Below are 16,653 nucleotides of genomic sequence, written 5' to 3' on the forward strand. Positions count from 1 at the left end.
GAACGCGTAGTCTCGACGGTATATTGGTATTAGCGCGTAGCTCGTTGCGCGTTGCGTTGCGTTGCGTTGCGTTGCGTTGCGTCGCGATTCGCGATGAAACGAGACGCGAGCTCTGCCCGTGGCTCTTGCGCGCGATCCTCTCACTGTCAGTTGTACGACGGAGATCGCGGCCGTCGCGTAACGCTCGTCAACGATTTTCCGCGTCCGCGTCAGCGTCCGCGACCGATACCTAGACCGACGGTAACACGTTCCGACGCGAGTACATCGATCGTCGAAATCCCTCAGAGGAAACGGTTTCGACGCGGCCAGGAACCACCAAAGAAAATCTAGCAATGTAAAGTTGGCGGTGCGATCGCGAAGAAGACGGACGATTCGCACGATAAACCGTGGGAACGGCGATAACGAGAAAGAAAAAAGACAGCCGAGCTCGTCGAAGCGCGGCTGGATTCGAGTATCTTCGAGTGACGTAAGTCGACGCAACGACGGCCCGAGCCGTGAAACCCGTCACGCGTCCCGTCGTTTCCACGGTGGCGAATTGCGTTCGAGGTTCGCAACGCGCGCGGCTATTCGAACGCGGTCTGAACGTGCCAGCGCGTAAACCGAATTTCGAATAAATTTCGACGAAGGCTCTCGTACAATTACCGATTACGGACGCGATGCGAAGACGTTTTCGCAATCCTCGACGGTTGGGTCGCGTGCAGCCAATTCAAAGCAATCGACACGTCTCGCCCTACGTCGGCGTCGATCGACTCTTGTCCAGTGATAGATTCGGTCGAATTCAAGAAAAGTGCGCGAATGTCTTGTTAGCTTTACGATAACGTCGCCCCTGAAGAAACGTTACCGTATATGTACGCACGCTACCCAGCATTCGGCTGGTGGGCTTCGTTCTCTGGCGTTGTTGACGTAGACTTGACCAACATTATAGAACTCAAGAGCAAGTTTTACGGCTCCAAGTATTTGACTCGATGAAATGTAAAAAATGTTCACGTGTAAGCCCTCTCAGCTTGCCTTTTCATTCTCTTTGTTTGTCGGCTTATGACGGGTTCGTTAGAATATGAACGTTCACCAGCTGTACTGTTACAAGTAATCAAGTTATTTGGCAACCGTTCGTCGATACACGAACACAGATGCTGACCCTCGGTATATGTACATGTTAAAGGATTCATCCGGACTAGGACTTGGAACGATCGCGTGTGAGCGTTCGCTACGTACCTTTGAAGTTTGCGCAATCAATTTAGATCCGTGTCATCAATTTAAAGACGAGTTAACCTCTGTTAGCTTCGCCACGTCTCGATAACCATAGAAAAATATTCACGGTGAAAAGTCGGAGGACGAGCCTCGGTCCAACTCTTTCGATTGTTTCTTCTTGGCGGTGACACGTTCGGTTCGATGGTTCCGAAACGTAATTACGCGAAATAGGATACAGACGTGTGATTTGCAGGAAGGAAGGGATTACGTTTCGGAATACAATTGGAAATACCGTTTCTTCGCTGGTGTTGGTTCGTTGGTATCGAGATACGCATATTTCGTTCGATAGCTCGCTACCAAGAGGCCGTTCTCCTCGCGACCGCGTCGCAGACGTATTCGATAGTTTCGTGAAGACGGAAATGCACGCGCCTAGATAAGGTTGTTGCTCTCGCGATAGCGCCGAGTCCCGTAACCTCGGACTTTCCACGAAAATTGATATCGCACCGAGTGCGCGCGTGTCTCAACCGTTACTCTACTTTAGTCCAATTTTAGTGGTTCTCCGTAGTTCCGCCTACTCTCGTCACTCGACTCGTAACGTTCTATCTTTCGCGACGCTTAATCCTACAGCTTTCTTCGTTAACGTATCTAACGACAAGTTAACAGTGAAATACGGATTAGAAAAAAAAAAAACGGATAGTCGGCCGTTCGTAGAAATAACAACGAGCCGCACGTTAAAACGCACGTTTGTTTCAGGGTCGTCGATATGTTAAGAAACTTTGGCTTCGTGACCGTGACCACGTTCGAGGATGACGCGCGGGATTGCGCGAACAGGACTTACGACCGATCCACGCCCGAGGACTGTACTTTGCGCGCAGAAAATCCGACGACGGATGCACCGGAGTCCAAAAAAATCGAAATGATCGGACGCGATCTAACGGTACCGGCGACATCGACACCTGTGCTAGAAACTCTGACGACAGCGACGACGACGAGGACGAGGACTAGGACGAGCACGTTAGCGCGCGAGAACGAGAATATCGAAACGATGCACGATACAAGAATTTACACCGACTCGTTTATCGCAAGTTGCGCGGAACTCGCTGGTTACGGCGAGCCGGATCGCGACACGGAAGACTCCGCGTCAACCTGGCACTCTCAGGCTCGTCGACGATGCTTACACATTCGCGGTAAGTTTCAAACTTTCAGCCCGATCGTGAATTCGATCCAATCCGATCATCGTTATTGTGCGAAAACTCGGTGTCGCGAGTTTATCGATCGAAAAGAGATTCGCGGAAAGCTTCGAGAGGCCAGGCCGCGGAAAATAACGTAACGCGCGTTCTGTCATCCGTAGATGCCGCGTACATTTTTCTTTACGATTCGTTGCTTACTGTTCGGACACGCTGCGACGAATGCAGGGCAGGGTACCGAGAGTAAACAGCCCGAGTAGACCAAAAACAAACGACCGTCGTTTCTTTTCGAGCGGAAATTTGTGCACGACGGACATCGAAGGTCCGTACCTTTTCTCTGTTTCCGCGAAATTGCTTTTCGAGGAAGGAACCGAGTAAACAACAACGACGACAATGGTAACGAGGTGCGCGTACGATTAAGAAGAGAAGGGGCGACTCGCTGGTGATGGGAGCAGGTAGCTACCGGAATGAAATTTTTGGCGGATTCGGTGGGTAACGCGCGCATGCGAGCACGCGTATCCAGGCGCGTCCTGCGGCTGAACCAGACCAGGGGGATATCGTTGGTCCTTGAAAAGGTAAACGAAAACGCGGAGTTTACGGCCAATCCGAGCTGAATAAAGGTAAACAAACTATAGCCGTCGCGTCACGTCTCGTCGGTGCGAGTGCGTACGCATTCGATCGATTTCCGGGATGTGCGCATGCGCTGCGTCGCGACGCGCCGCCCTTGGCTCAACCGGCATGTTGGTAAATCGCGCGGGATGGTTCACGTGCGTTTCACGTCGCATTTGTCCAGACTCTGGAGTTGCGAGGGTACCGCGTACAGTCCCATACCGGTTGCACCCAACGACTTGCTCGCGATTCAACTTGAAAGCACCATCTCCTTCAGCCGTCTCCTCGAATCGCCCAAGTGTCCACGAGCAAGTGCCCCGACTTGGACATCGTCTTGCATCTCGTCGCACCGTATCGCCGTTTTAAAAAATCACATTCGATGTATCCAGGAAGAGATCCTCGAAACATTCACTGCTGCCCTTCCGCACGAACCCAATTATCCACAGGTAAAACCTTTCGAAACATCTCAACCTATAATTTTACCTCTTGTCCATCATCGCGATACAAACTTACCCCCGTCTCGCCTCGAACTCGATGTTCACTCGGTATCGCGCTGCAAGTCGAATGCTTGATCGATCGATCGAACCATTCGCGCACCGTCGGACATTTCAACTTGATTTTTATCGATGGGCCGCTTTTGGTGCGGTTCGACGCTCTTGTACAAAATCGCGCCGAAGGAGAATTTCCAGAGGCGAGTGACGCGACACAGGCGAAAGTCAGATCGACACGGAACGATCGCGATAACGCGTTTCGTCGAAGGGTCGTAGACTGCGTACACTGACCGGATTCGCTAACGTTGAACCGAGAGAAGCCCGACACCAGCCCGATTTTGTAGCGAAATTTGGTCGAATTAGAATTGTCAAATGCCTCGCGAAAAACCGTTCGAAGAAAATGTAACCGTAGGACGGGACTCCCGGAAATTGACGCAGCCCTTCGAACAAGTCTCTGGTGCGAATGAAGTTTGCGACGCGACTGTTTGCCGCGGCCGTTCGTTTACGATTGGTAGCGATACAACCGCTCTCGACGAACCCGTTACCTTGGAGAATCGACCGGACATTGGGGTAGGCTGCGAGCCCGAGAACCCCCCGGAACGGTCGCTGCTCCGACTCGCTCTCGTTGCTTATCGTGGAAACGCCTCGCCTCGGTTCGCGTACCTTTATCATCGTCGCGATGCCGTTCGTTAGACATTGTAGAATCGAGTATTTCAACTTGGAGAATTTTTCCCGTCTGTCTAGGAATGAATCTATACAGCGTGCGACGAATACTAGATGTCTTACCATTAGTACCAGCTTGTTACGCTGTATATCCGAGAATCAGAGAAACGGTAGGCGTATCGAACGAACTTATACGTGGGTGAGTCGCGTCGCGACGATGGTAGGGCTGTGCTCGCGTGTCAGCAGGCCAAGGTCGCGGTCGAGGTCGCCTCGTAATCGGTACCTACCACACCGCGATATCGCGTATTCGACGAATCGTTTGTTCGCGTCTTGCACGCGCAATTTGTACAATTCTCCACGAGGTAACGTAACGTTGTCTTTTTTTTTTGTTTGTTTAACTTTGCAGATTGGTTGCAAAAGATGTGTTCGTGTCTGGAGAACGGTAATCCGATTTCTAGGTTTTCCAACCCATCCATGACTCGAGTAGGAGATTACAGACGACTCGGGTCTCGATGCAACGCGTTCGAATTCAGTCGTTCGCTGGCGGGAACACAAACGAGATGCGATCGGTGCAATCAACGCGATGGATCAGTTTCTCAAAACTGTTATTATAGCGGAGGCAATTACGACGATGAAAACTACAAAGTCGACGGTGGCGGTGGCGGCGGCGGTGGTGGTAACGGAGATAAAGACGATCGAGTAAGCTTTTTCTTTCGCTTTGCGTGAATCGCGATCGACGACGCGCAGCAGACCACGATATCCTTCCGGATTCGCCGAACTACGTTCTCCTTCGGACGGAAGGAGAAACATAACGTTTGTTCGCTTCTTCGTTTTTAGACTAGGCGTACCGAGTCGAAAGAAACGATAACCCATCTTGTTCCATGATCGTTTGTCTCGTTTAGATAGAGGAATTGCGTTTCTACAACGACGATCACACTTGGAACAGCTTGGTCGTCGAAAAGAATCTACGTACGATCGATTTATGCCAACTACTTAAAGTGAAGAGGAACGTGTCCGGTGTCGCGTGGTCTATCGTGGAAACCTGGCCGCAGTTGGGAATCGGTGAGCGCGATTTTCGCGACGACCGATCCGTTTTGGTATTCGATATCGTGACCCGAATTGCTTTTTGCAGAACGTACTCTGGAAGATCACGAGGACATTTTGGGCGTTCACAGAGAACTGAGAATGTTCGCATCTCGGGACACTAAAATATTTGTCTTCAGACCAGATTTCCTCAAGTACGAGTTCTTTGTCAAGTCCAAGGTGAGTGCCGTGCTTTTTTCGTTAAATCCACGTCAAAGTTTACCGCGAGCAATCGCACGCTTGTTTCAGAAACACTGTCCCGACGACACGAGCGCGTTTCCCGCGACTGTTGCTATCGTGGATAACGACGGAACACTGATCGACGCCGAGATCGCTTTAAGAGTGAGTAGAATCGATCCGAGACGATTAAATTTGATCGCGAAGATGAACGGAAATTTTCTAGCAGCGCGTGCTTTTTCGGATTTCAGATGTTTCTAGTGCAAGACGACACGGAATGCCCGCAAGTGTTGAGCTTGGTATGGGTACGCTTCGGATATTTGGACGCTTGGAGAAAGACGTACATGCTGCTGCGCGAGAGAAAGCTCTACGTTACGAACAAGGTGAACGTGCAATACCGTTCGTTACTCCCTTATCGATATCTCTTGGAAATAGTCGTACGAACGGTCGTTTGCGAACGAGTCGACGTCGACGGCCGACGCAATCCGTGTACCTACTTATTCGCTGTTCACCTTTGGGGTACGTTTCTAGTTGTCGCGCGATTCAAACGGTAGATGGCGGTACCACGACATTGTGACGTAGCGTGCAACGGCAGAGACGAAGAGGAAGAGAAAGAGAGAGAGAGAGAGCGGCATTGTTAGAAACGTAGCCAAAGCTTGTTGTGTTGTTGTTTTTGTTATTGTTGCTGTTACCATTGTCGATGTTGTCACAACTCGATGCAGGCGGCAGCCATATTACGCGTTGCGAGACTTACGAAGAGGGAAAGAATCGTCGCGGAGTAGAGAAATCTCCGATAACGAGGGTAAGCGCGCACATACCGCGATTTTGCCTACGCGGGCTGCAAGCCGCGTACGAGTGCCGCGGGTGACACACTTTCGAGTCGGCAAAAGCGCTATTCTGTTAGGAACACTGCTCCTCGGGTCGACGACCTGGCTTCTAACTCCTCCCCTCCACCTTCTAATCCTCCTCGGTATCTTCCTTTCTTTCCTTTTTTTCACATCTGTCCTCTTCGCACCTCCTCGTTTCTCGTTTACCCTTCGGTACAGTATGTATGAACTTCAGGCCTCTGGTACACCCACCTCTCCACGGCACCGCTCTATTCCAGGGCTGCACTACCGTTCGCGTTCACTCCTCGTTGCTATCGTTGGCGCCGATATAACAAACGGGCTACGTGCACTTACGATCTACTCGCGCAAGCGTGCAATCCATCTTGCTAGATACGAATCGATCGCCGCGTTCGATCCAGCAAGACATCCCGGAAACGTGCAAACGTGCAAACTTGCAATTTCTCGATCTTTTTCGAATTATTTCGAAACGATGGGCTAACTTATTTCTCTCGATAGCGATGTCGATACCTGTATCCGTAACGTTTCCGATACAGCGTAACCGTGTCGTTCTCGTTCTCGTTCCGCGAAATGGCGTCCCGCGACGCGAGATCACTCGACATTTCAAACACAGTTCGCAACCTCTCGTTTTCGGCGTGACGCGCAACCATCCATCTCCGCCACATGTTCCGCGCTCTCTTTTTCCTTTCTCCGTTCAGGTTGTCGAGCAAACACAATACGTTTTCGCAACGCATCGTATTACGACGTCCGCTGCAACCACGTCATTGTTCGCGTTCGCGACGCGTGACGGACCGCTGAACAGTTTGCGTTTGCGTTCGCGTTCGCGCTCGTATCTCTCTTCGCTACACGCCTAACCTTGCGATCGCGGTCGCGGATTTCTTTCGTCGAACGACCACTCGCGACTTATCAACGATTTTTCTACGAGGAACCCGACCGTCTATAACCGTGAACGAAACGTCCCTCCGAAAACGAGGTTCGCGCAACATTTATACTCTAACGAATACGAATCGTAAAGATTTGCTCATGATTTCGTTATTTTCAGATTAATTCGGTGACGATGCCAGCCACGGAAACCACGACCGCGAATACTCTGCCGAAGCGAATACTGCCGGTGAGTACGTAAATCGAGCGACGCGTTTGTGATCGATTGCTTTATCTCGATTCTCGAGATTGACAATTTTTCCTTCGGGCTTCGCCTTTTGGAAAATTCTCCGCCTAACCGTCCAACTAAAGAGAAGAGATATTCGAATTATCGACGACCCCGGAGTTGGGAATCGAATTCCGGAAGGTGGAGAAAACTGGAAAATTTGTCGATCTTTATCGCCGCATCGGTTTAGAATTGATACGAGTTTAGTAGGTTAGGGTATTTGGAGTAGAATGCACGCCGCTGGTTCCTGGCGATCGACCAAAATGTACGGATTTTCCGAGCGCGTAACCGTCGCTTTTAGTGTCACCGGCCGAAATACACGACCCTCCTTACAGTATGGTCGCGCTAGTCGTTTCGCTGCACCCTCTTTTCTTCTCCTCCGCGTCTTCTCTTTCGACCTCTTCGATCTTTGCGAGCCAGCTCGTAATCCGCCAAAGTCGAAGGCGAGCGCAACCGGTCGCGGCGGATACGAAAAAAATGATAAATAAATTTGCCGTTGAACGACGATTCAAGGACAACGTTTCTTGCACCTGGCGCATCGAGGAAGACGGCGAGAGAGAATTACGACCAGAGAAGCACGCGAGGATCATCGCGAACGTCGCGTCCATGCACTCGATGGTCTAGGAACAAGTTGCGCCGGATTCCGTAACTCGCCGACAACGTCCAGTTGGTTCAGTAGGGCATATCGATCCGTCGGCGTCGTCCGCGTCGCGACGGAAGAAAGAGGAGAGGGAACACGCCGTCGGCGTCGAGGGAACGTCTACGTGCGTCAGCCATCGAGATACTCTGGAAAGCTAAAGCGACGAATTATCCTAAACCTTTCGTTCGAGACGCGAACCACCTGTCAGAATCGGAAAGATTAGGATCGACTCTCCGGAAACAACATGTAACGAAAGCACGCGACCCGTCGATCGTCTTGCTAAATTTTGCCGAATACAAACACCGACGTCACGTCCGATATTCTAGTGATGTTTCTTCGAAAACAAACGAGATAATCGATCCGAATACGCGCACAGCGTCGCTCGTCCGTAAACCTTTCGACGATCACCTAGATCGCGACGGCTGACTACTACTGGCTATGCTTCGGCGCGCCCTAACCGCCGACGGCCGAGTCTAACGGCATAGTTTGCCGCTACGCGAATCATACCGATTTCCGATCGCTCGAAAAAGAACGAGAATCGAATCGCGATAGCGCATAATGGAAGAAAAGGAGTCAGGCCTACCTATCTCCCGTGCTTGCGAGGCTTCGCGAAGCCGCGTAATCGCATTTCCAACGTAGTCGCGAACGCATGCTTTTTCCGTTTTCGCATTTTCGTGTTTTGGTATCGTCGAGACTCGCGGCTATGAGACAGTGACACGGACCGTCTCACTGTTTAGCGACGGTGCGGTAATCGGCTTATTTTATACGAATTAATGCGATAATGTCGGTTCGATTGGACTCGATATACGACGAAGGAATAGCAATAATAATAATATCGATAACAACCGTACAGGATGCACGAGTTATATCTTTCGACCCAACGTTTCGCGAATATCGTTTACGTTCATCGCGTTTAACTTTGTAACTGTAACGAACGAGTATACGCTCGAGTTACATATAAATAACAACAACAATGGTAACGATACGTTCCAGTTGACCGAATTCGAAAAGGTTTTTCGCGGCGATAGCGGAATACGTACGCGTGGACAAGGCGAGGAAAACGCGCGGATACAGGTGTATGCGAGAACGGACGATAACGATACGGTCTGGTCGGTGAGAGCGGGTGGGTTGTGTAGCCAGCTGATTCGGAAGAGTTCGCGACGGATCGTAATCGAAGCGAGGAAGCGTGGAAGCGATGAACGAAGCGCATCTGCAGCGCGCGACCGATGCAGTATGCCACCGCCGGGAAACCAGCTGACTGGCCGGCTCGGTCGTTCTCGACCGAGGATTCGGCAATGTTCGGATCTTTGTCCGACGCCGTGCACGAGGGTACCGGCGAGCAACGAGCCAACGAGCCGCTCCGTCAGTTGTCGTTCCGACACTGTTGGGAGGCGATGCGTGCGCGCGCCTCCTACGCTTTCGACGCGAACGTCGCCGACGCTGTCGCCGTCGCCGTCGTCGTTGTTTGAACCGTGACCGGCCGTCTCGACGACGCGTCACGAAACCGTTCGAAGAACCGACGATCTTTTATGGACGAACGGAACGGAAAAAGAGACCGAAGAGAATATCGTCGTCGTCGCGCAGTCTGCCGTTAACGTTGCCGGTAGCTCGTCTCTTCGCTTCGTTTCTCTTCCCTGTCGCGGTTCTCCTTCTCTCTCCTAACCGAGACCTGCCCCCTCTTTCCCAGCCCCACCCCACGATCCACACCCCACACTCTACACTGCACACTGCACACTGCACACTTCACATCCCCTTAACCCCTTCATCGTTCACCACCCCCTTGTCCCTCTTCTTCCTTTCCTACGCCCTGCCGTCTCGTTGTCTGCTTCCCGTCAGCTGCCCGTCTGCCCGTATTTTCCTCTCGTTTCGTTCCGCGCCGTTACGTTACGTTACGTTTCATACCGTCGATCTCGCGAAACGATGAAAGGATACGCGAGGACGATCGAACCGTTGTCGGACGAAAGAATATTCGCTCGCGAAAAGGTGTGCCGGTGAAACGAAAAGGTTCGAGTGGTCCGCGGTCGCTGCCGTCGTTCGAAACAAGATTCAGTCTTTCCAGAGGAACGGAATGACCGTGGACGAGCGGTCGTTGTCGTAGATTTCAAGCGTAGAGACAAAAAGACCCGACATTCGACGAAAATGCAAAAAGAAACGTCACGTGGAGTAAGCGCGCAACGATAATCCGTCGCGCGAACGTTTCCCGCGACTCCACTTGATCGATCGTCGACGGGAAATACTCGAAACGAATCCACGGTCTATAATCTTTCTGAAACGTTGCACGCGATATCGTACGATTCACGAACGTATATGAAAAATTGGAAGCGATGCGACGAGTCGCGCAGCCTCGTAAAACGAGTTTAGCGAATTTGGTACGGACTAAAATCGATCCCGTCAGCGTCGCGGCGCGTCGCGTCGCGGCAAACGCGAACCGTTGCTTCGCTCCGATAATTTTCACACCGCGTTTCTCTCGCGTGCATTCCCAACGGAGAGAAAACACCTTCTAATCCCGTGTCCCGACGCTCTTGCTCCGTATCGCGCGCCTTACTCGTCTACCCCACTGGCATCGTCACCCGCTCTCTCTTTCTTTCTTTTTTTCTTAACCGCGACAGAGTCTTGTCTTTCCATCTTTTCACCCACGTTTCTTCGGCATTCGGCCATTTTATTTCGTTTACCCGTCTATCTGGCTATCTGGCTATCCGTCTATGTTTCTCTGTCTTCTCTTTCCATCTAGTTTGGCTATTTCGTCGATGTACATCGGCTTCGGCTTCGGCTTCGGCATCGTCAACGCCGCCCTCGTCCCTTGTCACTGTTGCTGGGATCCACGAAGCGATCGGTGTTTCCTCTGCGAAATCGTTTGGCCGTATTTACTGGTAAAACGGTCGCATTACTTGCGTCACGGTGAGTAGGGATGCTACACCTACGACACCCGATCCATAGAATCCTCGTTCGGTTGTCGACCGTAAACTCTCAACGCGGCGTCTGTTTACTTTCGCGATCGTCCTACCTCTGAAGACTCTCTTTGGCGTTTCGCGAGCACGTAAATGGTATCGCGCACCAGTGATAGCGACAGCGAGAGCGAAAACGAAAGCGAGAGAGCGAAAGCAAAGGCGAAGATGAAGACGAAAAGAAGAGAAGATAACGAAGGTCTTCGTGATCGAAACTGTGCCGTCGTCGCGACCGTCGTTTCGAATTTCACCTCGAGAAGAACCGAGATGCCGATCAATGGCCGCACGAAAAAATTTGCGTACCCGAACGGAACCGTGCTCGAGCAAAATGCAAAGCGCAAATTGTATTAGATCGAATCCAATAAAGGAGCGCAGCCAGGGTTTCATTTTCGTTACGCGTATTCCTTCCGATGGCGCTTCGGCTAAAATCAGCCGTTTTAGCGACGGAAACGTGTTTGTCGGCGAACGGCTGCGACCGTTCGAGTCGAAAAAGAGTGGAACGAAAACGACCGGGGCAACTTAGCGAGCCAGCAATTTTCAATTTACGTCCCCGTTGGCTCTCTCGTTCTCTCGCTGGCTCGCGTCTCGAAATTCCTTCCAGTCTTTTCGGCGACCTTGTCTACTCCACCTACGCTCGTCGTACGCGGTCTTCTCGGAATGTTTCGACCCTTCGCTTCTTCCCTGGTTCTCGGTAACGGTAATCGTAACACGGCGAGACCGCGTATCCACGTCCGATTTACGACGAACCGCTTCTGAACGGTGACCGAGAATCCGAAAAATTGAAATCGAGAATCGTAATAAAGACACCTCGATTTTCCAGCACCTGGCACCTGGCTGGCCGCGCTTCTGGAATTACTCGCAAACCGGTTCCGGTCACGACCGTGACTAACATTTTGCCCGCCAACGCTAAACGTTCTCGCTTCGACGCCTTCGAATCGTTTCCGTTTTCTTTTTTTTTTCCGATCGATTCGAACGGATCGACTCTTATCTTCGGCTGCCGATTCGGCATCTTTCATTCGAAGCGATCAACGAAGAATACAAGAAGACGTCGCCGAGGTTTTCGAGACACCGACCGACCGACTCGCTCGCTTCCAGTTTCCCGTTTTCGCGCTCGTTTCCGTCGACGCCAACGGGAACGCGACGCGCCGCCTTCCTCTTCCGGGTATGCGTTCGTCGATGCGACGAAACCGATCCGGCCGTTTCGATCGTCCTTCCGCGGTCTGCGAGCGACGAGGACCGTTCGCGACAAAGTATCCGCGTCGACCGACTCGGACGTAACTCGAGTGACACGTAGAAAAATGACGTGGTCGAATGATTTCAGGATAACGGACAGCTGACTCCGGTTGCTCATTTGTCGGATTATACGGTGTACAGGATCCTAAACGCGAAAAGGTGTTTCAACGCGCCTTTCGAGTGGGGCCTTTGCCTGAGGCCATCCAGCAACGCCGAAGCCGAAGGCACCGAGGCTGGAGAATCCGGGCTCAAGGTCATCGCTTTCCACAGTGAAAAGTCCCGCGTTTGCTGGCTCACGGCCATGAGACTCGCCAAGGTAACCAGAATCCCGATTCTTTCTCGTTGTTCCGCGTTGCTCGTCGACGAGCCTCGTCGACGCCGAGTTGGAGATCGAGATCGAGGCCTGTAGCCCGTGGCCCATTCCTCTACTTGGAAAGCGCACGTTCGGATCGTCGCGACGCTTCTTCAACCGGCAATTCTTCCTTTCTCTCGGCGCTCGTCTTGCCGTGCCGTGACATAATCGCGGTCTCGCAATCGCGCGCGGCGTCAAAACTCGTCGGCGGCCGATCTCGAGCAAGCGTTTCCTTCGAGTTTCGAAGGAAAACTAAATCGACCTCCGGTCCGAGTGTCGTATTCTCCTCGATCCATCCGTCTAATCGATTTATTTTGTTGTGTCGTAGTATGGCAAGCAACTCAGGGAAAACTACCGAGCGTTCAAGAACAAACAGTGCGAGCAAGCCAGCGGGGACAATCCGAAGGAACGATACGCCAACTACGACGTGTCCAACGTGAGTTTCCTTTTACCGAAACGATCTTTTTAGGGGCCAAGTGGAAATCGACGCGGAAAGCGCGCTCGCGCGATCCCCGCCGTCTCTTCGCGGCAACGCACGTTCGTTATCGTTCGTTATCGTCCGTTTGGTCGCGACTCGCGGGTTTCGCGAACAACGCCCCGGGGAGAAAGAGATCGGAGAAAGGCGAAGGAACTCGAAGATGTTCGGTGGAGCTCGCGTTGGAAGAAAGTTTTGAAAATGGAGCAAAAAGGCGAGGCGGGGCACGAGGCGAAGCGCGACGAGGCGAGGCGAGGCGAGGCGAGGTGGTAGACTGTTGCTACGCGCCGGGAACTATCGATCATTCGGAGGGTAGGCTAGCTTGTACGAGACCGGAGCGGAGCCGTGGCTCGCGGGACCAATCGAAATTTCTCGACGAGTAACTCGTCGTCGCGCTCGCGAAACGCTTTTCGCGCACCGACCACCTCTACGGTTCGTCGCGAAATTGATTCGTGTCGACTATAGAGTCCGTCGGAGTTGGAGCGTGCCTACCTGGCAGCCACGAATCCGCGGCCCGCTCTCGATCTCGCTCAGTGAAATTCTTGTGGGAAAAGCTGCCGGCAAGGAAACCGACTCCATCGAACGCCACCGTTAACGGGGATTTCCCGAGCTCGTCCGCGATCGGCTCGATGCCGACGGATTTCGGATGGACGGATTACTCGCGCTTGCGTATCACCCGGTAGATTTCGCGCGCCTGCGCTTCTATAACCTTGACATTGGACGACTTCTCCCTCTCGAGCAAACGTTTGCTCGGATTCTCCGCTGTTCCTTTCCGTCTGTTTCGAGCGAACATGGAAGAGGTACGTATCGTAGCCATCCGTTTCGATCGTTTCCGCGATTTTCCAGAGTTCTCGGGTTACGTTAGGTAAATGACGGGTACCGACCGGATACGGACGAAACCGAGATCGTCCAAGAGCGGTGAACGCGCGGGAAGAAACTCTCGGTGCGCACGGTGTCTCGCATCCGTCGCAAGTCGAAACGTTCGCTGTTCGTGTTTTCGCAAGCTCTCGGAATCACGGCGCGTCTCCTGGCGTTTGCTCCTTGCTTAGCAACAAGCGCATCGGATCTCGTCAACCCCCGTTTTATCCGACAACGTTTATCCCCTCTCGTCTTCCGTTTCGCGTCTCGCGTGCGCATCGATCGATGTCCCCGCGATCGGTGTCCCCGCGATCGGTGTCCTTTTCCGCGTGTTTCGCTTTTGCATCGTTCTCGATAATGTTGGCGCAGGAATCGACGCGATCTCGCGTGGCCATGGATTTCACCGGAAGCGTCGGAAGGATCGTGGACGATCCGAAGGAGGCCAAGGACATCGCCGAGAGCGAGGGGATCAATTGGCGTCGAACCTGGAGACCGTTCTCGAGACCGACGCCCGGGTGCTCGGTGGTCCGGTTCCAAGGACTCGACGACGGCATTCACGTTTTGCAGCCGTGGTTTCACAGAGGGCTGAAGAGAGACATCGCCGCGGCGATCGTAAGGGACCACGGTTCCATAGACGGGTGAGCGGATTTTCTTTTGCAGTCGCGAGAACTCGCGTGCTCGGTAACCGTAACGCTTCACCGTTTCATTGTTTCAGCGTGTTTCTGGTTCGCGAGAGCAGAAGCAATTTGGGGGCGTACGTGTTGACCTACAAATACAGCGACAAAGTGTTTCACGCGCAAATCCAACCTGTAAGTGAAATTGTAATCTCGATGGCATTCGGATGGTCCCGCGGCGACGGGACGCGACGTTCGCTAAAGATGCGCGTTCGTTTCAGGTATTCGACGAGCGATGCAATTGCTGGCTGTACACCCTCGACAAGGGTGTAACCAAGTTTTACGATCTTCTACAGTTGATCGAGTTTTATCAGCTGAACGCGGGCTCCCTGCCGACGCGGTTGACTCACTACGTGCAGAACGGCGTTCCCGTTCCCATCCCCAGGTCCGAAGACGGCGGAGCGTCGCCCTCGCCGCCCGAGGCTTGTCACAGATTCGGCACGCCTTCCTGCGTACATCCGGCGAGTTTCCCCGGCCACGGGAGCATCTGAGGATAGGCGTTCCAGCGACCCGTCACCGTCGACGAGCGTCTCGTCGCTCGCGCTCATCCTCCGAACGGATGCGCGACCGCGAACGATCGTCCGACGCGATCGGGTTGCTGGAATTTGTGCCTCTGCAGCTACAACAAGTGGAACTTGTAGCGTCATTTTCACCTTTCCTTTCCTTTCCTTTCCTTTCCTCTCTTTTACTCTACTCTACTCTACTCTCCGCGGATCGTGAATTGCGGACTCGCGCCTTATTCGCTCAAGAGCAACGAGAGGAAATCGAACGAAACTTTCGATCGCGAAAAGATTCGTTATCAGGAAGAGGAGTTTCGACGTAGGCTGGCTTTTCTCTACAAACAGCGCAACTCGGAAACAAGCGAGACGCGTCGTCTCCGCGTCGACTACCGCGCGACCTTTCTCCTCTTCCCGCGTTCGCGAGCCCCTTGACTCGTTGCCGTGCCGAAATATACTCGATCGCGAATCGCCTTCTTCCATCCTACCGCGGAGACGTTCCACGCGAACAACCGCCGATTCAAAAATCGACTTTGACAGCGGTCCGTCAATCTCGATTTTTTACGACGGCTCCGCGATTTACGCCATCGAGTCGGGAAGAGGAGAAGACGCGACGAAGCAAACGGGAACGTACGCGCCCCCTCGAACACGCTACAGACTGACGAGTCGTCGTCGTCGTCGTCGCGGACGACATCGATTCTTATTATTAAGACGACCATTATGGATAGAAATTGTTACGATAAAGTATATTTTGTACAAACATGAACGGAAGAATCGACGCGCGATTCGTCGGGTCGCTACCGAGACCGTATTTGAGTTTCGCTTTCGCGACTCGATCCGATCGCGTTCGTCGTACGAGAAAGAACAATTATTGGATATTTATATTCAAATAAATATATAGACAACAGAGTAACGTTCCACTGCGTATTTATTATGGACAAAACAAAAACAAGGTAAACATAAGTTTGCGTACTGTCGGCTCAAAAATTTTACGCTGACTCGCGTACCGAGTGCGTACAATACTACGAAAAACCGAATGACCTGTACCTCTAATAAAGCTCGAGTGTGGCGACGAACCACGTCTGGCTGTGGGGTTTTGTCCACAGAAAACCACTTCTGGCATATTCAAAATACAACTAAATTTTAGCTGAAATCCAGTAATAATAAAACGGAATTTCACTATCTATTCACCGACGTGCCGACCCAGTCGGCTGGCGGCGAGGGAGCGAATGCACGAGACGGGAGTTACTTTTGATGCGTTCGGTTTGATCGGAGTGATCTGTGAGAGAAGGGAGAACTCTTGGCACAGTCGGATCGGCGAGGAGACGAACGCACGAGAAAGGAACACTGTTCGTGCACTCGGTTCGGACAAGAAAAGACGACTACGAGGAACTCTACGGTCGTCTCGGCGGTTCTACACCTCTGGAATCTCAGGTTTCCGGATTTCAGAGGCCCACCTTGTACACCGATCGTCGGTGAGCCGGAGTTGACGTTTGCTTTTCGTTTACCGATGCCACTCGCTTGTATTCGTGACGAGTCTATGCAAAGGCGTCACGATGCGATACGGCACGCGTCAAGGATTGTATTTC

At 52.4% G+C, this 16,653-nt stretch overlaps 1 protein-coding gene across 3 annotated transcripts; it reads left to right on the plus strand.

The window, feature by feature from the left end:
• The first annotated feature begins 161 nt into the window (after positions 1–161).
• On the plus strand, positions 162–16,036 carry LOC128889017 (growth factor receptor-bound protein 14-like). 3 transcript variants are annotated; one of them, XM_054146296.1, is made up of 13 exons: positions 162–466; positions 1,942–2,375; positions 4,545–4,837; positions 5,041–5,200; positions 5,271–5,401; positions 5,471–5,563; positions 5,650–5,781; positions 7,286–7,354; positions 12,297–12,524; positions 12,889–12,996; positions 14,263–14,531; positions 14,609–14,702; positions 14,789–16,036. In XM_054146296.1, exons 2-13 carry the CDS (start codon positions 1,952–1,954, stop codon positions 15,056–15,058), a joined length of 2,271 nt encoding a protein of 756 aa, XP_054002271.1. In that variant the 5' UTR covers positions 162–466; positions 1,942–1,951; the 3' UTR covers positions 15,059–16,036. The 3 variants fall into 3 exon arrangements, with proteins under 3 accessions (XP_054002271.1, XP_054002273.1, XP_054002274.1); XM_054146298.1 differs by lacking the exon at positions 162–466 and adding an exon at positions 479–594; XM_054146299.1 differs by lacking the exons at positions 162–466; positions 1,942–2,375 and adding an exon at positions 2,422–3,430.
• Positions 16,037–16,653: the final 617 nt, after the last annotated feature.

The sequence above is a fragment of the Hylaeus anthracinus genome, unplaced genomic scaffold (genome assembly GCF_026225885.1).
Source record: "Hylaeus anthracinus isolate JK02 unplaced genomic scaffold, UHH_iyHylAnth1.0_haploid 11994, whole genome shotgun sequence".
NCBI lineage: Eukaryota > Metazoa > Arthropoda > Insecta > Hymenoptera > Colletidae > Hylaeus > Hylaeus anthracinus.